General features: G+C 52.0%; 3 protein-coding genes across 7 annotated transcripts; all 3 read left to right on the top strand.

Moving 5' to 3' along the window:
- The first annotated feature begins 943 nt into the window (after positions 1-943).
- On the top strand, positions 944-5,193 carry LOC6599202 (AT-rich interactive domain-containing protein 1B). The gene is made up of 3 exons (XM_026992530.1): positions 944-2,423; positions 2,888-3,723; positions 3,848-5,193. The coding sequence occupies exons 1-3, from the start codon at positions 1,263-1,265 to the stop codon at positions 4,875-4,877; spliced, it is 3,027 nt and encodes a 1,008-aa protein (XP_026848331.1). The 5' UTR covers positions 944-1,262; the 3' UTR covers positions 4,878-5,193.
- A 2,832-nt stretch (positions 5,194-8,025) lies between these two features.
- Positions 8,026-20,126, top strand: LOC6599200. 5 transcript variants are annotated; one of them, XM_026992532.1, is made up of 5 exons: positions 8,026-8,560; positions 8,624-8,976; positions 18,130-18,223; positions 18,341-18,669; positions 18,797-20,126. In XM_026992532.1, exons 1-5 carry the CDS (start codon positions 8,038-8,040, stop codon positions 19,814-19,816), a joined length of 2,319 nt encoding a protein of 772 aa, XP_026848333.1. In that variant the 5' UTR covers positions 8,026-8,037; the 3' UTR covers positions 19,817-20,126. The 5 variants fall into 5 exon arrangements, with proteins under 5 accessions (XP_026848333.1, XP_026848332.1, XP_026848335.1 ...); XM_026992531.1 differs by having other exon boundaries at positions 18,794-20,126; XM_026992534.1 differs by having other exon boundaries at positions 18,370-18,669; positions 18,797-18,879.
- Positions 9,315-10,995, top strand: LOC113566520. The gene is made up of 2 exons (XM_026992556.1): positions 9,315-9,540; positions 9,665-10,995. Exons 1-2 carry the CDS (start codon positions 9,317-9,319, stop codon positions 10,692-10,694), a joined length of 1,254 nt encoding a protein of 417 aa, XP_026848357.1. The 5' UTR covers positions 9,315-9,316; the 3' UTR covers positions 10,695-10,995.
- Positions 20,127-20,547: the final 421 nt, after the last annotated feature.

The raw sequence follows: 20,547 nt of genomic DNA, 5'->3' as shown, positions 1-20,547 counted from the left end.
CTGCAGCGCCACTCGAAGGAGGTGCACAGCCGCAACTCCACCGTCGTGAGCTGTCCGCGCTGCCAGAAACTCTTCCAGAATCGCAGCAATCTCAAGATTCACATGCTCACCCATTCCGGGGTGCGTCCCTTCAAGTGAGTAGCCGTCCCACAAGTCCCAGCCATCCATCCGTCGTCAGTCACGTCAGTCAACGTACATCGGCTCTTTTTTTTAGGTGTGCAGAGCCCGAGTGCAATGCGGCGTTCACCACCAAACAGTGCCTGCAGTTCCACTACAAGAAGGTGCACAACTACACCCAGGAGCAGATGCCGAAGATCGAGAGGAGCGTGGCCTACACGTTCGATGCCTATTCCGGCGGCATGAAAGTGGACTTTCTGGGTAAGCAGCCGCCGGCGGAGTCACAGCTGCCTAATGCAGCTGTCGTCTCCTCCTCCTCATCCACAGAGCAAGCACCGCGCCGGCGGCGCAAGAGCCTCGAGGACCAGAACTCGATGCTCAGCAGCTCGATGCAGAGCGACACGGAGTTCAGCGACGACAACATCTTCGAGGCCATCAAGAAGAGCGGCAAGTCCATCAAGGATCTGTGCCGCAACGAGCCGAATCTATCGCTGCTCAGCTCCAAGATCTCCAGCATCTTTGGCGAGAAGGTGCCGGTCCCTGTCCCAGTGGCTACACCCTCGGCCACCGTCTCGCTGCCACCCGTCGCAGGTGGCCGCAAGCGGAAGCGGAAGAAGGAGCCGGCCAATTCTACGGCTGCCCAACAGCAGCAGCAACAGGCGGCCCTCCAGCAGCAGCAGGCGCAGCTGCAGCAGCAGCAGCAACAGCTTCAGCAACAACAGCAGCAGCAGCAGCACGTTCAGCAGCAACAACTCCACCACCAGCCGCTGCAGCAACAGGCGGCACTGCAGCACCAGCCGCTGCAGCAACACCAGCAGCAGCAGCAGGCGCAACTGCATCACGAGCAGTCCTCCCACCAGCAGCAGCAGCAGCAGCAACAGCAGCCGCCTCCCCAGTACCACCCGCACCACCTGCACGCCCACGCCTTGCCCCACCAGCAGCAGCAGCAGCAACAGCAACAGCTGCACGGGGCCGATCCCGACGACGACGAGGAGGAGGCGGAGCAGGTCCGTCTGGAACAGGTCCGCCGCAAGCAGAACGCCCAGCTCAGCCTGGTCGAGTCATTCCTGACCACCACCGCACAGCGGCTGAGTGCACAACAGCAGGTGCAGCAGGTGGTGGCCGCCGCCGCGGCCGTCTCGGCGATGGCGGGGGCCGGGGACGATCCCGCCAAGCTGGGGCACATGATGGTCGGCCACATGGGCGTTGGCGTGGGCATGGACGATGAGGATGACGATGACGAGGAGGAGGAAGATGGCAGCTCGGCCAACCATCCGCCCGGCGGTAGCCATCCCCATCAGCAGCATCATCCGCACGGCGCCCATCCGCACTCGCACTCGCAGTCACACTCCCATCCGCATACGCATCCGCACTCCCACTCGCATGCCCATCCGCATCACGCCCATGCCCATGCCCATGCCCACAGCCACGCCCACAGCCACCAGCACTCGCAGCAGGGGGCAGGGGGACAGCAGCAGCAGCAGCCCCACGGGGATCCCAGTGCCTCGTACCGCCATGCGGCGGCCATGAACGCCGTGGCCCTCGGACAGAATCTGGTTGTTACCAAGGGCAGCAAAAAGTGGATCGGTGCCGATGACCGGCATCTGGGCGACGTGACCAGCGACGTGCCCGGCAACGAGTCCGGACCGGGCTCTGGCCAGCTCCCCGGCAACGCCGGTCCCGGCCAGGACCTCGGCTTTGCGGTGCCCCCCAGTTCCGTGGACGAGCACAGCAAACTGCTCGGCCAGAACCGTGACTTCCTCGCCCGCCTCATGAGCACGGCCAGCGCCAGTCACGCCCACGCCCATGCTCATGCCCATGCCCACACCCACCAGCATCAGCACCAACACCAGCAGCAGCAGCACAGCGCCCATAGCCGGGAGGAGGACGAGAACAGCTCCTTCCTGGATGTCGTCGAGTCGGCCAACAACAATGCGGCCGCGGCAGCCGCTGCAGCGGCTGCCATGTCCCAGTACCATCACAATGCGGCGGCCAATGGTGGAACGGGCGGATCGGGTGGGCCAGGTGGCGGCGGCGGAGCCAGTGGCGGCCATACTCCCACGGGTCCGGCCACTGGCGGCGGATCGGTAACCTCCACCGGCGACGGCCCCGGCCAAATGCAGATGAACTCCCTGGCGCATCCCCAGTCCTTCATGAGCTCCTTCTACAACAACGCGAACGCAAGACTGACCGGAGCCGGAGTGGGCGTGGGCGTGGGCGGGGGCTCCTCGTCCGCCAGCATGCTGGTGGAGGCGGCCCTCAACTCCGTTGGCAATATGATTGACAGCGAGAGCAGCGACCTGAAGGTGAATTCTCAATACTATTCAAAACAAGTGCAGTCCAGCAGAATTTCTTGCTACCTCAAGACTAGAATAGCTATCGTCTCCATGCATTCTAATGGGATTTATCTTAGATATATAATAAAGATTATAGAAGGTAAAAAGAGAGTGAGCTGCAGAACAGGTATCATCCCGATGCATCCCAAGCAGATTATAGATGTATTATAGAGAATAAATATTATGGATTATATTGGAGGGGAAAATTGAGAAGACATCGAAGGTCTAACGAACGAACGAGAACGAGAGAGTAGGCCGAACGAGGACGAGAGAGTAAGCCAAACGAGAACGAGTGAGCAAGCCGAACGAGAGAAGCGAGTGAACCGGGGGCTGGCTCCTAGTATGCATCATATATGTATATTTAATATTTAATAGTTGTTTTGCTATTTAAGACTAGAAATTATATTTAATCTTTGAATCTCCCCTCTATATAGGTACCCACCGATAACCACATCAACAGCGACAGTCCCATGAGCGCCCATGTGGACGCCGAGGCCCAGCGCTTTGGGGCTGGCAGCGCCGGCGGCGGAGTGGGCGGACCTAATGGCGGCGGCGGCGGCGGTGGTGGTAGCAGTGGAGGATCGTCGAGCGCCGCCAATGGAACGGGCATTGGGGGAGCCATGGACAACCTGGAGAACGAGCTGAAGATGATGAAGAACTTGGGCAGCTTCCCCATGCAAATACCGCCACTTCCGATGTTCCAGGGAGCCTGCAACATCTCGCCCAGCGCCTCGACGCCAACCAATCCGCAGAGCAACCAGAACCAGAACGATGTGGACGTGGATGCGGGCAGCACACCCCGACCGCAGCATCCCGACTCCGATGGCTTCTCTTCGTCGCACCATCGCACGCCGCCCTCGCCGCCGCCCATCTCTCCGGGCCGGGACTACGGTGGCATGTTCGGCTCTGGGAATGGTGCTGGTGGTCCAGGGTCCAATAGCACGCCAGCGGGCAGCTCCAGTGCTGGCGGAGGCGGCGGTGGTGGTGGAGCCGGCGGTGGGGCCAACAGCATGTCAGCCTCGTCCCCGCTGCCTGCCCTGCAGCCACAGCGACGCAATGCGTCGAGCGTGGGCAGCACATATCCGGAGCACGAGCTCATCTCGCCGGCCTCCTCCCCTAGCATTCCGCGCTACAACTTCAACGGGGACATGATGCGCCACAAGCGGGCGGTGCAGGAGCAGGACCAGCACGAGCAACGCCAGCGGCACAACCTCTCGCGTCACAATCAAATGTCCAGCGACGAGGAGAACAGCATCATGCCGCAGAACAGGTACAGAACATTTTTGTATGTCAGCATTTATCGCTTCACCAACTCTTATTTTTCATTGCATTTTTCCCTCGCTACTCGCTACTTTTACCGCCAATGGAACGTTCATTCTGTTTGTTATTTCCAGCAGCGCGGGCCAGGATATGCGCATGAAGTTCCCCCAGTCGCAGATCGATCTCATGTACTCCAAGTACGAGAGCATGGCCAGCAACCTGAAGTACAACAGCCAGGAGCTCGACTCGCCGGCGGAGTATCGCCAGAGCAGCAACAGCAATGCGGCGAGTGCGGCGGCGGCTGCTGCCGTGGCGGCGAGTGCGGCCAACGATCTGTCCGATCTGCAGGGCCTGGACATGAGCTCAAGATCGAATGCGTCGAGCAACTATCACCACAACTTCCAGCTGCCAAGCAGTCGCTACCATCACCACATCTACGACATTCTGTCGGACAGGGAGCAGAGCCAGCAGGCGCAGGCCCAGGCCCAGGCGCAGGCACAGCAGGCAACGGGTGCATCGGTGGTGCACCAGCAGGAGCACGGACACGGCAGCCAGCTGGCCATGCAGCAACACCAGTCGGCGGCGGCCATGCACAACATGCTGAGCGAGCAGCTGGGCGAGCAGGAGCACGACCAGACCACCTCCGTGGACCTGAGCCGCACGGCCAACTATGTGGTGTCGTCGCCGCCACAGCTGCCCTACAACCATCCGCATCACGACATGCTGCGAATGGCCTCGCTGGACCTCACACCGAACACGGCCAACATGGCCGTGGGCAACAATCGGTCGTTCCTCTCCTCGCAGATGCAGCACCAGAGCCGCGACAGTCTCGAGCATCACCGCCTGCTCTCTACGGTGGAGCAGCATCGAATTCTGGCCGCCTCAAATGCCGCCGACCAGCACCGCCTGCTGGTCGACCCCACCGCCCATCTGCTGATGGAACAGAACAATCGCCTGCTGGGCACAGCAGACCAGTCCCGCCTCCTGGGCGAGTCGGCGGCGGCAGTGGCCCAGAATCGGCACATGGCCCGCAGCTTTGGGGCCTACCACCAGGTGGCATCGAGCAACTACCATCCGGGCGTACGACCGCCGCCTGTGCTGCCGTCGGCCAATCATCATGCCTCGAATCCGTCTAACTATCACCCGTTCCCCGCCTACTACTAGAGGCGTGAGGGAGGGGACGGGTAGACTATGACTATATCCTGGGGCCGTGACAAGAGTGCAATACCTAGAAGGGATCTGTAGGAGCGGAAGCGGAAGCGGGAGTGGGAGTGGGAGCTCCATTTCACGTAGTTCAATTTGAAGCGCAACAATAACTTTAGTTCCTCCATATATTCCATATTCTCCTCCGAAGATCTCCATGCCCATCATCCGTTCGAGCTCCGATTTCAAAGCGTGCCAATCTTTTTAAGTGTTTAGATCTGTTTAGAATTGTGTGTGTTTCCCAAATCTGATTTTAACACACACACAAAACACACACACAAATATGTATAGTTGTATAGGAAGCATAAAATAAATATTATAAATATATATAAATATAGTATGTATGGTAAATATAAATCGAAAGTGGAAAAAGCGAATGAAACCCATATGAAAAGGAAGCCTGCAGTGAGAATTTTTTTAAAAGCAAATTTCATGCTGAGTTTGTATAGGAACAAAAAGAAAAGATGACAAAAGAAAAAGACGATAAAAGTGCTAAACATGCTAAATAATAATAGTAATAATAATGATAATGAATAATATTTTTACACCATGAGAAACGAGTAAAGTAAAGCGTATTAACGAGTACAAAGTGTGGGCAGAGTTTCTCCTCTCTAGATTCGGCAAGAGGACCTTTATTACCCTCATTATCCCCTGCAAACTCAGCGAATGAATATATATATATATATGGATAGTGTATAGACATACCGATACATGACCGATCAGGAACCTAGCTCAAGCATCATCCCACACTCAATGGCATGTGCTCGAAGATCGCAATTGGCGTCTCGAAAACCTAACGAGTGTGTGTGTCTCTCTATTTTTTTTCTTGTTATTGTTTTTTTTTTACTATTATATTATAAATATTGTGGATAATGGCGTTTCAGCGATTCTAGTCAGACAATGGGGGCTAAATGGCTATATATACAAACATATATATATATATATAATAAAAATAATAATAATAATAAATGTACTAAATGGTATGGTATAGCGAGTAAATACATATGTTATAATTTCATGTAAATTATTAAATTTATATAAGCCGCAGAATGCGATAAGGCAAAAGAACAAAAAGCCGGAAAAAAACATAAACCAACAAAATATTAAAAAAAACTGAAACGATATACAAAACACATACCAAAAAAAACAAGAAAAAACCCAAAAACAATGATAATAATATTAATGCAAGAATTGTATATCCACAAAAACAGACAGACACACCCACACAAACACACACACACTGAAAACGCTGATCGAAATGATATATATATATATATATATATATACACACAGACATATATATACATATGGCGTAATCAAATTATCGATTATTAATAATAAAAAAAAACAACAAAAAACGTACATTGAAAGGCATTTCAATCGATAAGAATTTTATTCTGACAGAAGGCAGTTTTTCTAGACACCTTTTTGGCATCGTAGCAGACACATACAAATATACAAAGTGCGCATATTATTTCAAAACCAAATTTTCGGTTCCCAAAAATGAGTAAGGATTACGAGTACAATCGAAAGCAGAAAGTTTGGGATCCCAACGAAAGACACACACGCGAGGACACACTAACGGAGGGCGTTGTGGGCCTAGTGGGCATTGTGGGCGTGACGGCGATTGTGACTGGTTTGGCATCTAAAAAGGTACGTTCCAATATCGCAAAGATTTTTGGTCGGCCACCAGCCGCACCCAAGCCAGGACCTCGTGCCCCGCGGCCACTGCTGCGAACCCTGAATCCATTGTGCACCTCTCCATATGACAAAAAGTCCAGCACAGCGTCTGGTAACGAGCCCATACAACCATTGAAATTGACTGCAAGCACATTCGATCGACAAGCTCCTGCGGCCGAGGCCGAGGAACAGTTGACTGAAGAAGAAGCAGAAGCAGAAGCAGAAGCTACAAAAGCAGCGAATTCGCTACTGGCCCGCTACCTGAACGCATCAGTTGACCAGTATCCAAAGCATCCAATTGATTGGTCGGAAGGTTGTGCTAAAGCTAAGCTAACCACCGCCCTACGGTTCCGGAGTATTGTGGCACCAGAAGAGCAGCCCCTAGCACCCGTAACCGACAGCAGTACCCCGTCAAGTCCGTGTGGCAGCGCCCAACTAGCGTCATTGAAATTAGCTGCAAGCCATTTTGATCAACAAGAACAGAACATAACTGAAGAAGAAGCGGTGGTTGCAAAAGCATCGGATTCGCTACTGAACCGCTACCTGAACGCATCAGTTGGCCAGTATCCAAAGCATCCAATTGATTGGTCGGAAGGTTGTGCTAAAGCAAAGCTAACCACCGCATTACGGCTCGGGAGTATTGAAGCAGAGCAAGCCCCACTGCCAGTGCCCGAAAGTAGTATCCCCTTGCCCACGACACAAGTTGTAAATTTGTTTAAAAACTCGAACTTAGTAGCAGCTGAAATAAGTCGATTGGAAACTTCTAAGAATTTGGAACAATTTGCTGAGACACAGCGACCAACAGTGACGCCTGAAACGTTGGAGTTAACAGTGCCTGGAACAGTGGAAGTAACAGAAATAGAAACAGCTAACACAGCAGTCACCACTGGAAACGCGGACATAGCAGCTACCTGTGTAAAAGCCGACATAACAGATCCCACTGTAAACGAAGATATAACAGCCTCCGCTGTAAAAACGGGCATAACAGTCCCCACTGCAAACGCCGCCATAACAGCGTCCGCTGTAAAAGCAGATATAACAACGGCCGCTGTAAAAGCAGATATAGCAACACCCGCTGCAAAGGCAGATTTAACAGCCCCCGCTGTAAAAGCAGATATAACAGCTACCGGCGGAAACGCGAAAATAACAGCTACCTCTGAAGAAGCAGACATAACAAATACCGCTGAAAAAGCGAACAAAACAACTATCGCTGGAAAAGAAGACATAACAGAAAGCTCGAAGTTATCAGAGCGCGTTCAATAACAGACAAAGAGAATAAGCAACAGACCCACACAACACCAACACCAACACCAACAGCCACAGACCGGACACGAACGACAACGATCGGAAGAGCAGCCGATCGTTTGATGATGACGAATTTCAGTAAACAGCAATAAAGAGAGAAGAAAGCAACATCCAGCAGCAGACTAAGAGCACTGTCATGTCAGACAAGAAGAGCACAAGACCCGAAGAGAAACCACAGCCCGAAACATTTTACGCGGGCAGGGGGTCAAGGCAAATCGGTAAGAGAGAAGATCCAACGGAGCCACCAACACCGCTCCTACCCCCGACACCCGAAGAGAAATTCCTGAAGAGACAAGCACCGCGAGAGCCAAAGCCTGCCCCCAAGAACGATGATGAGCAACCAGCGTCAACGCTGACACGGCCGCGAGTCGGCTCCAGCCGAGTGGGCAGCTCCGTGCTGATAGGGGCCCCCGATGAACTGCTCGAGGCATACGAGCAGGCGGTGCTGGAGGCCGAGGCCGAGGAGGAGAGCCAGCAGAGCGAGAACGAGCGTCGGAAGCTCAGTCCACTCTCGACGCTCGAAGCCGTGCGTGACGGCCTCCTATTCATATTCGGCAAATTCCTAAGACTCGTACGGCGCCTCGACATGCATGGAGGCGGAACCGGGAACAACATCAACTTTGTGGAGGGGCTCATCGACTTCCTGGCGGGCTCTTTGGGTGCGTATACACACAGCTCTGCCGACACCATGGGACCAATATCAACTCCCCTTGATCTCTTAGGCGGGGCCGCACAGGTGTACGTCTCGCAGCCGCTGGACACTGTCAAGGTGAAGCTGCAGACCTTCCCGGAGGCCTACAAAGGATTGTTCGACTGTTTCGTGAGCACGTATCGAACGGATGGTATATTCCGGGGCCTCTATGCGGGCTCCCTGCCCGCCGTGGTGGCCAATGTGGCCGAGAATTCGGTTCTCTTTGCCGCCTACGGAGGATGCCAGAAGTTTGTCGCTTTCATGGTCAATAAGGAGACAACCAGCCAGCTGACGACCACCCAAAATGCCTGTGCCGGCTCCCTGGCCGCCTGCTTCTCCACCCTCACCCTCTGCCCCACGGAGCTGATCAAATGCAAGCTCCAGGCCCTGCGCGAAATGAAGCACTATATTGAGCCCAGGCATCCGCAGGATATGCGTACGCCCTGGTCCCTCACGCGGTACATCTGGCGCACGGAAGGTGAGTGCTGGGGCCAGCCCCCACGTATAGCCAAACGTCTTTTTGCTGTTGCTGTTGTCCCGCGGCGACACTCGAGTTCAGTTCCCCCGATTAGATTATCTTAGCGTGGCTTTTCAGCAATCAAGCAATTCCTCTCCATAATTCAGAATTCACTTCCGATGTTCCAGGGAGCCTGCAACATCTCGCCCAGCGCCTCGACGCCAACCAATCCGCAGAGCAACCAGAACCAGAACGATGTGGACGTGGATGCGGGCAGCACACCCCGACCGCAGCATCCCGACTCCGATGGCTTCTCTTCGTCGCACCATCGCACGCCGCCCTCGCCGCCGCCCTCGCCGCCGCCCTCGCCGCCGCCCATCTCTCCGGGCGGTGCAGGAGCAGGACCAGCACGAGCAACGCCAGCGGCACAACCTCTCGCGTCACAATCAAATGTCCAGCGACGAGGAGAACAGCATCATGCCGCAGAACAGGTACAGAACATTTTTGTATGTCAGCATTTATCGCTTCACCAACTCTTATTTTTCATTGCATTTTTCCCTCGTTACTCGCTACTTTTACCGCTAATGGAACGTTCATTCTGTTTGTTATTTCCAGCAGCGCGGGCCAGGATATGCGCATGAAGTTCCCCCAGTCGCAGATCGATCTCATGTACTCCAAGTACGAGAGCATGGCCAGCAACCTGAAGTACAACAGCCAGGAGCTCGACTCGCCGGCGGAGTATCGCCAGAGCAGCAACAGCAATGCGGCGAGTGCGGCGGCGGCTGCTGCCGTGGCGGCGAGTGCGGCCAACGATCTGTCCGATCTGCAGGGCCTGGACATGAGCTCGAGATCGAATGCGTCGAGCAACTATCACCACAACTTCCAGCTGCCAAGCAGTCGCTACCATCACCACATCTACGACATTCTGTCGGACAGGGAGCAGAGCCAGCAGGCGCAGGCCCAGGCCCAGGCGCAGGCACAGCAGGCAACGGGTGCATCGGTGGTGCACCAGCAGGAGCACGGACACGGCAGCCAGCTGGCCATGCAGCAACACCAGTCGGCGGCGGCCATGCACAACATGCTGAGCGAGCAGCTGGGCGAGCAGGAGCACGACCAGACCACCTCCGTGGACCTGAGCCGCACGGCCAACTATGTGGTGTCGTCGCCGCCACAGCTGCCCTACAACCATCCGCATCACGACATGCTGCGAATGGCCTCGCTGGACCTCACACCGAACACGGCCAACATGGCCGTGGGCAACAATCGGTCGTTCCTCTCCTCGCAGATGCAGCACCAGAGCCGCGACAGTCTCGAGCATCACCGCCTGCTCTCTACGGTGGAGCAGCATCGAATTCTGGCCGCCTCAAATGCCGCCGACCAGCACCGCCTGCTGGTCGACCCCACCGCCCATCTGCTGATGGAACAGAACAATCGCCTGCTGGGCACAGCAGACCAGTCCCGCCTCCTGGGCGAGTCGGCGGCGGCAGTGGCCCAGAATCGGCACATGGCCCGCAGCTTTGGGGCCTACCACCAGGTGGCATCGAGCAACTACCATCCGGGCGTACGACCGCCGCCTGTGCTGCCGTCGGCCAATCATCATGCCTCGAATCCGTCTAACTATCACCCGTTCCCCGCCTACTACTAGAGGCGTGAGGGAGGGGACGGGTAAACTATGACTATATCCTGGGGCCGTGACAAGAGTGCAATACCTAGAAGGGATCTGTAGGAGCGGAAGCGGAAGCGGGAGTGGGAGTGGGAGCTCCATTTCACGTAGTTCAATTTGAAGCGCAACAATAACTTTAGTTCCTCCATATATTCCATATTCTCCTCCGAAGATCTCCATGCCCATCATCCGTTCGAGCTCCGATTTCAAAGCGTGCCAATCTTTTTAAGTGTTTAGATCTGTTTAGAATTGTGTGTGTTTCCCAAATCTGATTTTAACACACACACAAATATGTATAGTTGTATAGGAAGCATAAAATAAATATTATAAATATATATAAATATAGTATGTATGGTAAATATAAATCGAAAGTGGAAAAAGCGAATGAAACCCATATGAAAAGGAAGCCTGCAGTGAGAATTTTTTTAAAAGCAAATTTCATGCTGAGTTTGTATAGGAACAAAAAGAAAAGATGACAAAAGAAAAAGACGATAAAAGTGCTAAACATGCTAAATAATAATAGTAATAATAATGATAATGAATAATATTTTTACACCATGAGAAACGAGTAAAGTAAAGCGTATTAACGAGTACAAAGTGTGGGCAGAGTTTCTCCTCTCTAGATTCGGCAAGAGGACCTTTATTACCCTCATTATCCCCTGCAAACTCAGCGAATGAATATATATATATATATATGGATAGTGTATAGACATACCGATACATGACCGATCAGGAACCTAGCTCAAGCATCATCCCACACTCAATGGCATGTGCTCGAAGATCGCAATTGGCGTCTCGAAAACCTAACGAGTGTGTGTGTCTCTCTATTTTTTTTCTTGTTATTGTTTTTTTTTTACTATTATATTATAAATATTGTGGATAATGGCGTTTCAGCGATTCTAGTCAGACAATGAGGGCTAAATGGCTATATATACAAGCATATATATATATATATAATAAAAACGAGGGGGAACGTTGTGAGTTGCTGCGGACACCGCAACTCTACGGTTATACCCGATACTAAGTCAGTATGGCTCGCCTCCGGCAGACGCCGCTAATATTTAACGACACGACAAAGAGTGCGTGCGAGAGAGACAGAAAATCAGTCTGAGCGTGACGTCGGGCGCTGCGTAGCCAGTGCAAATTGATTTGCTCCTTTTGGCTATGAAAATGATCTGATCTGATCCAGATTCAGCAACCTGATAGATATGGTTATTATCTATGATTCTGCGTTTTTAGTTTTCTCAAATCTGCAATATTGTGGATGCAACAGATTTTCGTCCTTTGTGGGGGCGGATGGGGGTGGGGCGAAATTCTGAGATATACGTTTTATAGTGACATCTTAAAGGAGTGTGTATACCAAATTTGGTTACTCTAGCCTTAATAGTCTCTGAGATTTGTGGTTGCCTCAGATTTTCGTCCTTTGCGGGGGCGGAAGGGGGTGTGGCGAAATTTGGACAGGAAACGGTCAAGGTCCGATATCACAGGAGTGTGGATACCAAATTTGGTTGCTCTGGCTTTTATAGGTTCTGAGATCCTTGAACTCATATTTTGCAATTGGCAAAACCGACCATGAAACCTGTGTGTTAGAGTGAGACAGAGCGAGAAAGAGTGAAATTGTTTTCGTGATTCTGGCTGTAATAATTATACGATCTGGTTCAGATTTTGCACTCTAGAAGATATAGTCATCTTCTACGATTCTGCGTAGAATCGTCTCGTATCGTCAAAATTGTGGATGCCACAGATTTTCGCCCTTTGTGGGGGCGGAAGTGGGCGGGGCAAAGTTTTGAAATATTTTTGGAGCAGTGACATATCACAGAAGTCTGGATCCAAAACATCGTTGCTCTAGCTCTTATAGTCTTTGAGCATTAGGCGCTGAAGGGGACGGACAGACGGACAGACGGACAGACGGACGGACGGACAGACGGACAGACAGACATGGCTCAATCGACTCGGCTATTGATGCTGATCAAGAATATATATACTTTATGGGGTCGGAAACGATTCCTTCTGGACGTTACACACATCCACTTTTACCACAAATCTAATATACCCCAATACTCATTTTGAGTATCGGGTATAATAATAATAATAATAAATGTACTAAATGGTATGGTATAGCGAGTAAATACATATGTTATAATTTCATGTAAATTATTAAATTTATATAAGCCGTAGAATGCGATAAGGCAAAAGAACAAAAAACCCGAAAAAAACATAAACCAACAAAATATTAAAAAAAAACTGAAACGATATACAAAACACATACCAAAAAAAACAAGAAAAAAACCCAAAAACAATGATAATAATATTAATGCAAGAATTGTATATCCACAAAAACAGACAGACACACCCACACACACACACTGAGCAGACGCTGCTTGAAGAGGCAGATCAAAGATGCCAAGCGCAAATGCTTCGAAAAGCTCTGCGATGACGCAGATGCGAACCCTTGGGGCTACGCATACAGGCTGGTAATGAAGAGACTGCGAGTGTTCAGTCCCCCGCCGCCAATGTGTGCAGATCTGCTGGTTAACATAGTAGAAACCCTATTCCCAGAGAAAGTGGCAGGCCAGAGGGTGATGGATAGAATACCGCCACCTGAAATAGAAGCCACCACGGGAGCAGAAGTCCTCGAAGCTCTACAACGGATAAAGAACGGCAAAGCACCAGGACCTGATGGGGTCCCAAATGCCGTTCTCCGCACGGCTATTGAGACCAATCCACAAATGTACGTGGATTTATTCAATGCGTGCATGTCCGAAGGGACCTTCCCCAGACCATGGAAGCGACAGCGGCTAGTCCTCTTACCCAAGGGGAACAAGCCGACCGAGGAGCCATCATCCTATAGACCACTCTGCATGCTCGACACAGTGGGTAAGATCCTCGAGCGCATAATCCACACCAGGCTGGAGAAGGCAGTAACGCGTCAGCTCTCACCGAGACAGCACGGGTTTCGCAAAGGCAGGTCCACGGTGGACGCAATCGGCGAGGTATGTGAGATAGCAAAGCGAGCTATCGATGGCACCCGGTGGATGTACGGGACCAAAGAGTATTGCATAGTGGCAACACTCGATGTCCAAAATGCATTCAACTCTGCCAATTGGGATCACATACTAGAAGAACTGAGAAACTTTCAAGTACCGCCGTATCTGCAGAATATCATCGCGGACTACCTAAGAGACCGATTGCTCATATATGAGACGGATAAGGGGACACGTGAGCACCAAATCACTGGAGGAGTTCCCCAAGGATCGGTCCTCGGCCCGCTGCTGTGGAACATCATGTATGATGGAATCCTCAAGATGGATATGCCAATGGGCGCAACGGTGATAGGCTTTGCCGACGACATAGCAATAGTCGTAGTGGCAAAACAGAAAGAAGCGGCGGAAGAAATCTGCAACGACGCGGTAGAGAGAGCCAGAACATGGCTATCAGGGAGGGATCTCGCATTAGCCACCCACAAAACGGAGGCGGTGCTCATAAGCAGCAGGAAAGTAGTGGAGACGGCCACGATCCGAGTAGGAGACTGCACTATTAGCTCCAGTCCAAGCCTGAAGTACCTGGGGGTCATGATTGACCACAGACTCAGCTTCAAGCATCACATGGCGTATGCAAGCAGCAAAGCAGGAAAGACGGCAGTGGCCCTATTCCGCATCATGGCCAACACCGGAGGCCCGAAACAGCCAAGGCGAAAGCTACTAGCGAGCGTAGTTGGCTCAACGCTAATGTACGCGGCACCAATATGGGTTGATGCAATGAAGCATAAAACATATGCCCGAGAATGCAACGCAGTCCAGAGGCTGTGTGCCCTGAGGGTGTGTTGCGCATTCAGAACGGTATCCCAAGACGCCGCACTTGTGGTAGCAGGAATGATTCCCATCCATCTGCTGGCAAGAGAAGCCGCAGGAATCAGGGCACAGCGAACCCTGGGGACTACGGACCAGGACACCAGAGGTGCCTTAAGGCAGCGCACAATCCTGCAATGGCAAGATTCGTGGGATAACAGCAGCAAAGGGCGATGGACCCATAGGCTAATCCCAGACCTGAAGAGTTGGCTGAACCGTAGCCATGGACAAGTGGAGTATCACCTGACACAACTGCTGACAGGACACGGTTGCTTTAAAGCCTACCTGCATAGGTTTAAGCACGAGGACGACCCCTTCTGCGTGGTCTGCGCAGGGGTCATCGAAGACGCAGAGCACTGCTTCTTCGAGTGTCCAAGATTTCGGCAAGAACGAGAGGATCTAAGCAACAAGCTTGGAAGAATGCCAGCGGTGACAAACCTGGCAGAATGCCTGCTGGAGTCGGAAGGAAACTGGGCCGCGATTAGATTCATGGCCGTAACTATGGTTACCAAACTGCGTCGCGAAGAAAGAGCACGCAATGCTAGGAGATAAAGGATAAAGGAGATTGTTAAGAGAAGAGCCCTACGGGCATCTCCCCCCGGCGAAGTAATATCTCGCGACAGTACCGCCGGGATCCGGGATAGGTGTGGTTGGTTTTAGAGCGGTTAGAGTCCCTCACTTCGGCTTCGGCTGAGTCGGCATGAAGCTTTCCTGTAGTCACACAACAACAAAAAAAAAAAAAAAAAAAAAAAAAAAAAAAAAAAAAAAAAACACACACACACTGAAAACGCTGATCGAAATGATATATATATATATATATATATACACACAGACATATATATACATATGGCGTAATCAAATTATCGATTATTAATAATAAAAAAAAACAACAAAAAACGTACATTGAAAGGCATTTCAATCGATAAGAATTTTATTCTGACAGAAGGCAGTTTTTCTAGACACCTTTTTGGCATCGTAGCAGACACATACAAATATACAAAGTGCGCATATTATTTCAAAACCAAATTTTCGGTTCCCAAAAATGAGTAAGGATTACGAGTACAATCGAAAGCAGAAAGTTTGGGATCCCAACGAAAGACACACACGCGAGGACACACTAACGGAGGGCGTTGTGGGCCTAGTGGGCATTGTGGGCGTGACGGCGATTGTGACTGGTTTGGCATCGAAAAAGGTACGTTCCAATATCGCAAAGATTTTTGGTCGGCCACCAGCCGCACCCAAGCCAGGACCTCGTGCCCCGCGGCCACTGCTGCGAACCCTGAATCCATTGTTCACCTCTCCATATGACAAAAAGTCCAGCACAGCGTCTGGTAACGAGCCCATACAACCATTGAAATTGACTGCAAGCACATTCGATCGACAAGCTCCTGCGGCCGAGGCCGAGGAACAGTTGACTGAAGAAGAAGCAGAAGCAGAAGCAGAAGCTACAAAAGCAGCGAATTCGCTACTGGCCCGCTACCTGAACGCATCAGTTGACCAGTATCCAAAGCATCCAATTGATTGGTCGGAAGGTTGTGCTAAAGCTAAGCTAACCACCGCCCTACGGTTCCGGAGTATTGTGGCACCAGAAGAGCAGCCCCTAGCACCCGTAACCGACAGCAGTACCCCGTCAAGTCCGTGTGGCAGCGCCCAACTAGCGTCATTGAAATTAGCTGCAAGCCATTTTGATCAACAAGAACAGAACATAACTGAAGAAGAAGCGGTGGTTGCAAAAGCATCGGATTCGCTACTGAACCGCTACCTGAACGCATCAGTTGGCCAGTATCCAAAGCATCCAATTGATTGGTCGGAAGGTTGTGCTAAAGCTAAGCTAACCACCGCATTACGGCTCGGGAGTATTGAAGCAGAGCAAGCCCCACTGCCAGTGCCCGAAAGTAGTATCCCCTTGCCCACGACACAAGTTGTAAATTTGTTTAAAAACTCGAACTTAGTAGCAGCTGAAATAAGTCGATTGGAAACTTCTAAGAATTTGGAACAATTTGCTGAGACACAGCGACCAACAGTGACGCCTGAAACGTTGGAGTTAACAGTGCCTGGAACAGTGGAAGTAACAGAAATAGAAACAGCTAACACAGCAGTCACCACTGGAAACGCGGACATAGCAGCTACCTGTGTAAAAGCCGACATAACAGATCCCACTGTAAACGAAGATATAACAGCCTCCGCTGTAAAAACGGGCATAACAGTCCCCACTGCAAACGCCGCCATAACAGCGTCCGCTGTAAAAGCAGATATAACAACGGCCGCTGTAAAAGCAGATATAGCAACACCCGCTGCAAAGGCAGATTTAACAGCCCCCGCTGTAAAAGCAGATATAACAGCTACCGGCGGAAACGCGAAAATAACAGCTACCTCTGAAGAAGCAGACATAACAAATACCGCTGAAAAAGCGAACAAAACAGCTATCGCTGGAAAAGAAGACATAACAGAAAGCTCGAAGTTATCAGAGCGCGTTCAATAACAGACAAAGAGAATAAGCAACAGACCCACACAACACCAACACCAACAGCAACAGCCACAGACCGGACACGAACGATAACGATCGGAAGAGCAGCCGATCGTTTGATGATGACGAATTTCAGTAAACAGCAATAAAGAGAGAAGAAAGCAACATCCAGCAGCAGACTAAGAGCACTGTCATGTCAGAAAAGAAGAGCACAAGACCCGAAGAGAAACCACAGCCCGAAACATTTTACGCGGGCAGGGGGTCAAGGCAAATCGGTAAGAGAGAAGATCCAACGGAGCCACCAACACCGCTCCTACCCCCGACACCCGAAGAGAAATTCCTGAAGAGACAAGCACCGCGAGAGCCAAAGCCTGCCCCCAAGAACGATGATGAGCAACCAGCGTCAACGCTGACACGGCCGCGAGTCGGCTCCAGCCGAGTGGGCAGCTCCGTGCTGATAGGGGCCCCCGATGAACTGCTCGAGGCATACGAGCAGGCGGTGCTGGAGGCCGAGGCCGAGGAGGAGAGCCAGCAGAGCGAGAACGAGCGTCGGAAGCTCAGTCCACTCTCGACGCTCGAAGCCGTGCGTGACGGCCTCCTATTCATATTCGGCAAATTCCTAAGACTCGTACGGCGCCTCGACATGCATGGAGGCGGAACCGGGAACAACATCAACTTTGTGGAGGGGCTCATCGACTTCCTGGCGGGCTCTTTGGGTGCGTATACACACAGCTCTGCCGACACCATGGGACCAATATCAACTCCCCTTGATCTCTTAGGCGGGGCCGCACAGGTGTACGTCTCGCAGCCGCTGGACACTGTCAAGGTGAAGCTGCAGACCTTCCCGGAGGCCTACAAAGGAATGTTCGACTGTTTCGTGAGCACGTATCGAAAGGATGGTATATTCCGGGGCCTCTATGCGGGCTCCCTGCCCGCCGTGGTGGCCAATGTGGCCGAGAATTCGGTTCTCTTTGCCGCCTACGGAGGATGCCAGAAGTTTGTCGCTTTCATGGTCAATAAGGAGACAACCAGCCAGCTGACGACCACCCAAAATGCCTGTGCCGGCTCCCTGGCCGCCTGCTTCTCTACGCTCACCCTCCAGGCCCTGCGCGAAATGAAGCACTATATTGAGCCCAGTCATCCGCAGGATATGCGTACGCCCTGGTCCCTCACGCGGTACATCTGGCGCACGGAAGGTGAGTGCTGGGGCCAGCCCCCACGTATAGCCAAACGTCTTTTTGCTGTTGCTGTTGTCCCGCGGCGACACTCGAGTTCAGTTCCCCCGATTAGATTATCTTAGCGTGGCTTTTCAGCAATCAAGCAATTCCTCTCCATAATTCAGAATTCACTTCCGATGTTCCTGGGAGCCTGCAACATCTCGCCCAGCGCCTCGACGCCAACCAATCCGCAGAGCAACCAGAACCAGAACGATGTGGACGTGGATGCGGGCAGCACACCCCAACCGCAGCATCCCGACTCCGATGGCTTCTCTTCGTCGCACCATCGCACGCCGCCCTCGCCGCCGCCCATCTCTCCGGGCGGTGCAGGAGCAGGACCAGCACGAGCAACGCCAGCGGCACAACCTCTCGCGTCACAATCAAATGTCCAGCGACGAGGAGAACAGCATCATGCCGCAGAACAGGTACAGAACATTTTTGTATGTCAGCATTTATCGCTTCACCAACTCTTATTTTTCATTGCATTTTTCCCTCGTTACTCGCTACTTTTACCGCCAATGGAACGTTCATTCTGTTTGTTATTTCGAGCAGCGCGGGCCAGGATATGCGCATGAAGTTCCCCCAGTCGTAGATCGATCTCATGTACTCCAAGTACGAGAGTATGGCGAGCAACCTGAAGTACAACAGCCAGGAGCTCGACTCGCCGGCGGAGTATCGCCAGAGCAGCAACAGCAATGCGGCGAGTGCGGCGGCGGCTGCTGCCGTGGCGGCGAGTGCGGCCAACGATCTGTCCGATCTGCAGGGCCTGGACATGAGCTCGAGATCGAATGCGTCGAGCAACTATCACCACAACATCCAGCTGCCAAGCAGTCGCTACCATCACATCTACGACATTCTGTCGGACAGGGAGCAGAGCCAGCAGGCGCAGGCCCAGGCCCAGGCGCAGGCACAGCAGGCAAAGGGTGCATCGGTGGTGCACCAGCAGGAGCACGGACACGGCAGCCAGCTGGCCATGCAGCAACACCAGTCGGCGGCGGCCATGCACAACATGCTGAGCGAGCAGCTGGGCGAGCAGGAGCACGACCAGACCACCTCCGTGGACCTGAGCCGCACGGCCAACTATGTGGTGTCGTCGCCGCCACAGCTGCCCTACAACCATCCGCATCACGACATGCTGCGAATGGCCTCGCTGGACCTCACACCGAACACGGCCAACATGGCCGTGGGCAACAATCGGTCGTTCCTCTCCTCGCAGATGCAGCACCAGAGCCGCGACAGTCTCGAGCATCACCGCCTGCTCTCTACGGTGGAGCAGCACCGAATTCTGGCCGCCTCAAATGCCGCCGACCAGCACCGCCTGCTGGTCGACCCCACCGCCCATCTGCTGATGGAACAGAACAATCGCCTGCTGGGCACAGCAGACCAGTCCCGCCTCCTGGGCGAGTCGGCGGCGGCAGTGGCCCAGAATCGGCACATGGCCCGCAGCTTTGGGGCCTACCACCAGGTGGCATCGAGCAACTACCATCCGGGCGTACGACCGCCGCCTGTGCTGCCGTCGGCCAATCATCATGCCTCGAATCCGTCTATCACCCGTTCCCCGCCTACTACTAGAGGCGTGAGGGAGGGGACGGGTAGACTATGACTATATCCTGGGGCCGTGACAAGAGTGCAATACCTAGAAGGGATCTGAAGGAGCGGAAGCGGGAGTGGGAGTGGGAGCTCCATTTCACGTAGTTCAATTTGAAGCGCAACAATAACTTTAGTTCCTCCATATATTCCATATTCTCCTCCGAAGATCTCCATGCCCATCATCCGTTCGAGCTCCGATTTCAAAGCGTGCCAATCTTTTTAAGTGTTTAGATCTGTTTAGAATTGTGTGTGTTTCCCAAATCTGATTTTAACACACACACAAAACACACACACAAATATGTATAGTTGTATAGGAAGCATAAAATAAATATTATAAATATATATAAATATAGTATGTATGGTAAATATAAATCGAAAGTGGAAAAAGCGAATGAAACCCATATGAAAAGGAAGCCTGCAGTGAGAATTTTTTTAAAAGCAAATTTCATGCTGAGTTTGTTTAGGAACAAAAAGAAAAGATGACAAAAGAAAAAGACGATAAAAGTGCTAAACATGCTAAATAATAATAGTAATAATAATGATATTGAATAATATTTTTACACCATGAGAAACGAGTAAAGTAAAGCGTATTAACGAGTACAAAGTGTGGGCAGAGTTTCTCCTCTCTAGATTCGGCAAGAGGACCTTTATTACCCTCATTATCCCATGCAGACTCAGCGAATGAATATATATATGGATAGTGTATAGACATA

This window comes from Drosophila persimilis, unplaced genomic scaffold (genome assembly GCF_003286085.1).
Source record: "Drosophila persimilis strain 14011-0111.01,24,50 unplaced genomic scaffold, DperRS2 tig00000735-arrow-arrow-pilon, whole genome shotgun sequence".
Classification (NCBI taxonomy): domain Eukaryota; kingdom Metazoa; phylum Arthropoda; class Insecta; order Diptera; family Drosophilidae; genus Drosophila; species Drosophila persimilis.
The sequence above is the reverse complement of the archived record's forward strand: the minus strand, read 5'-3'. Positions and strand labels throughout refer to the sequence as shown.

Coding starts and splice junctions, on each gene's coding strand:
- LOC6599202 (XM_026992530.1), top strand. CDS start 1,263: ATGGCGGGGGCCGGGGACGATCCCGCCAAGCTGGGGCACATGATGGTC. Junction 2,424..2,887: donor GCGAGAGCAGCGACCTGAAG/GTGAATTCTCAA, acceptor CCCTCTATATAG/GTACCCACCGATAACCACAT. Junction 3,724..3,847: donor AGCATCATGCCGCAGAACAG/GTACAGAACATT, acceptor TGTTATTTCCAG/CAGCGCGGGCCAGGATATGC.
- LOC6599200 (XM_026992531.1), top strand. CDS start 8,038: ATGTCAGACAAGAAGAGCACAAGACCCGAAGAGAAACCACAGCCCGAA. Junction 8,977..18,129: donor TGATCAAATGCAAGCTCCAG/GCCCTGCGCGAA, acceptor CTCACCCTCCAG/GCCCTGCGCGAAATGAAGCA. Junction 18,670..18,793: donor AGCATCATGCCGCAGAACAG/GTACAGAACATT, acceptor TGTTATTTCGAG/CAGCGCGGGCCAGGATATGC.
- LOC113566520 (XM_026992556.1), top strand. CDS start 9,317: ATGCGGGCAGCACACCCCGACCGCAGCATCCCGACTCCGATGGCTTCT. Junction 9,541..9,664: donor AGCATCATGCCGCAGAACAG/GTACAGAACATT, acceptor TGTTATTTCCAG/CAGCGCGGGCCAGGATATGC.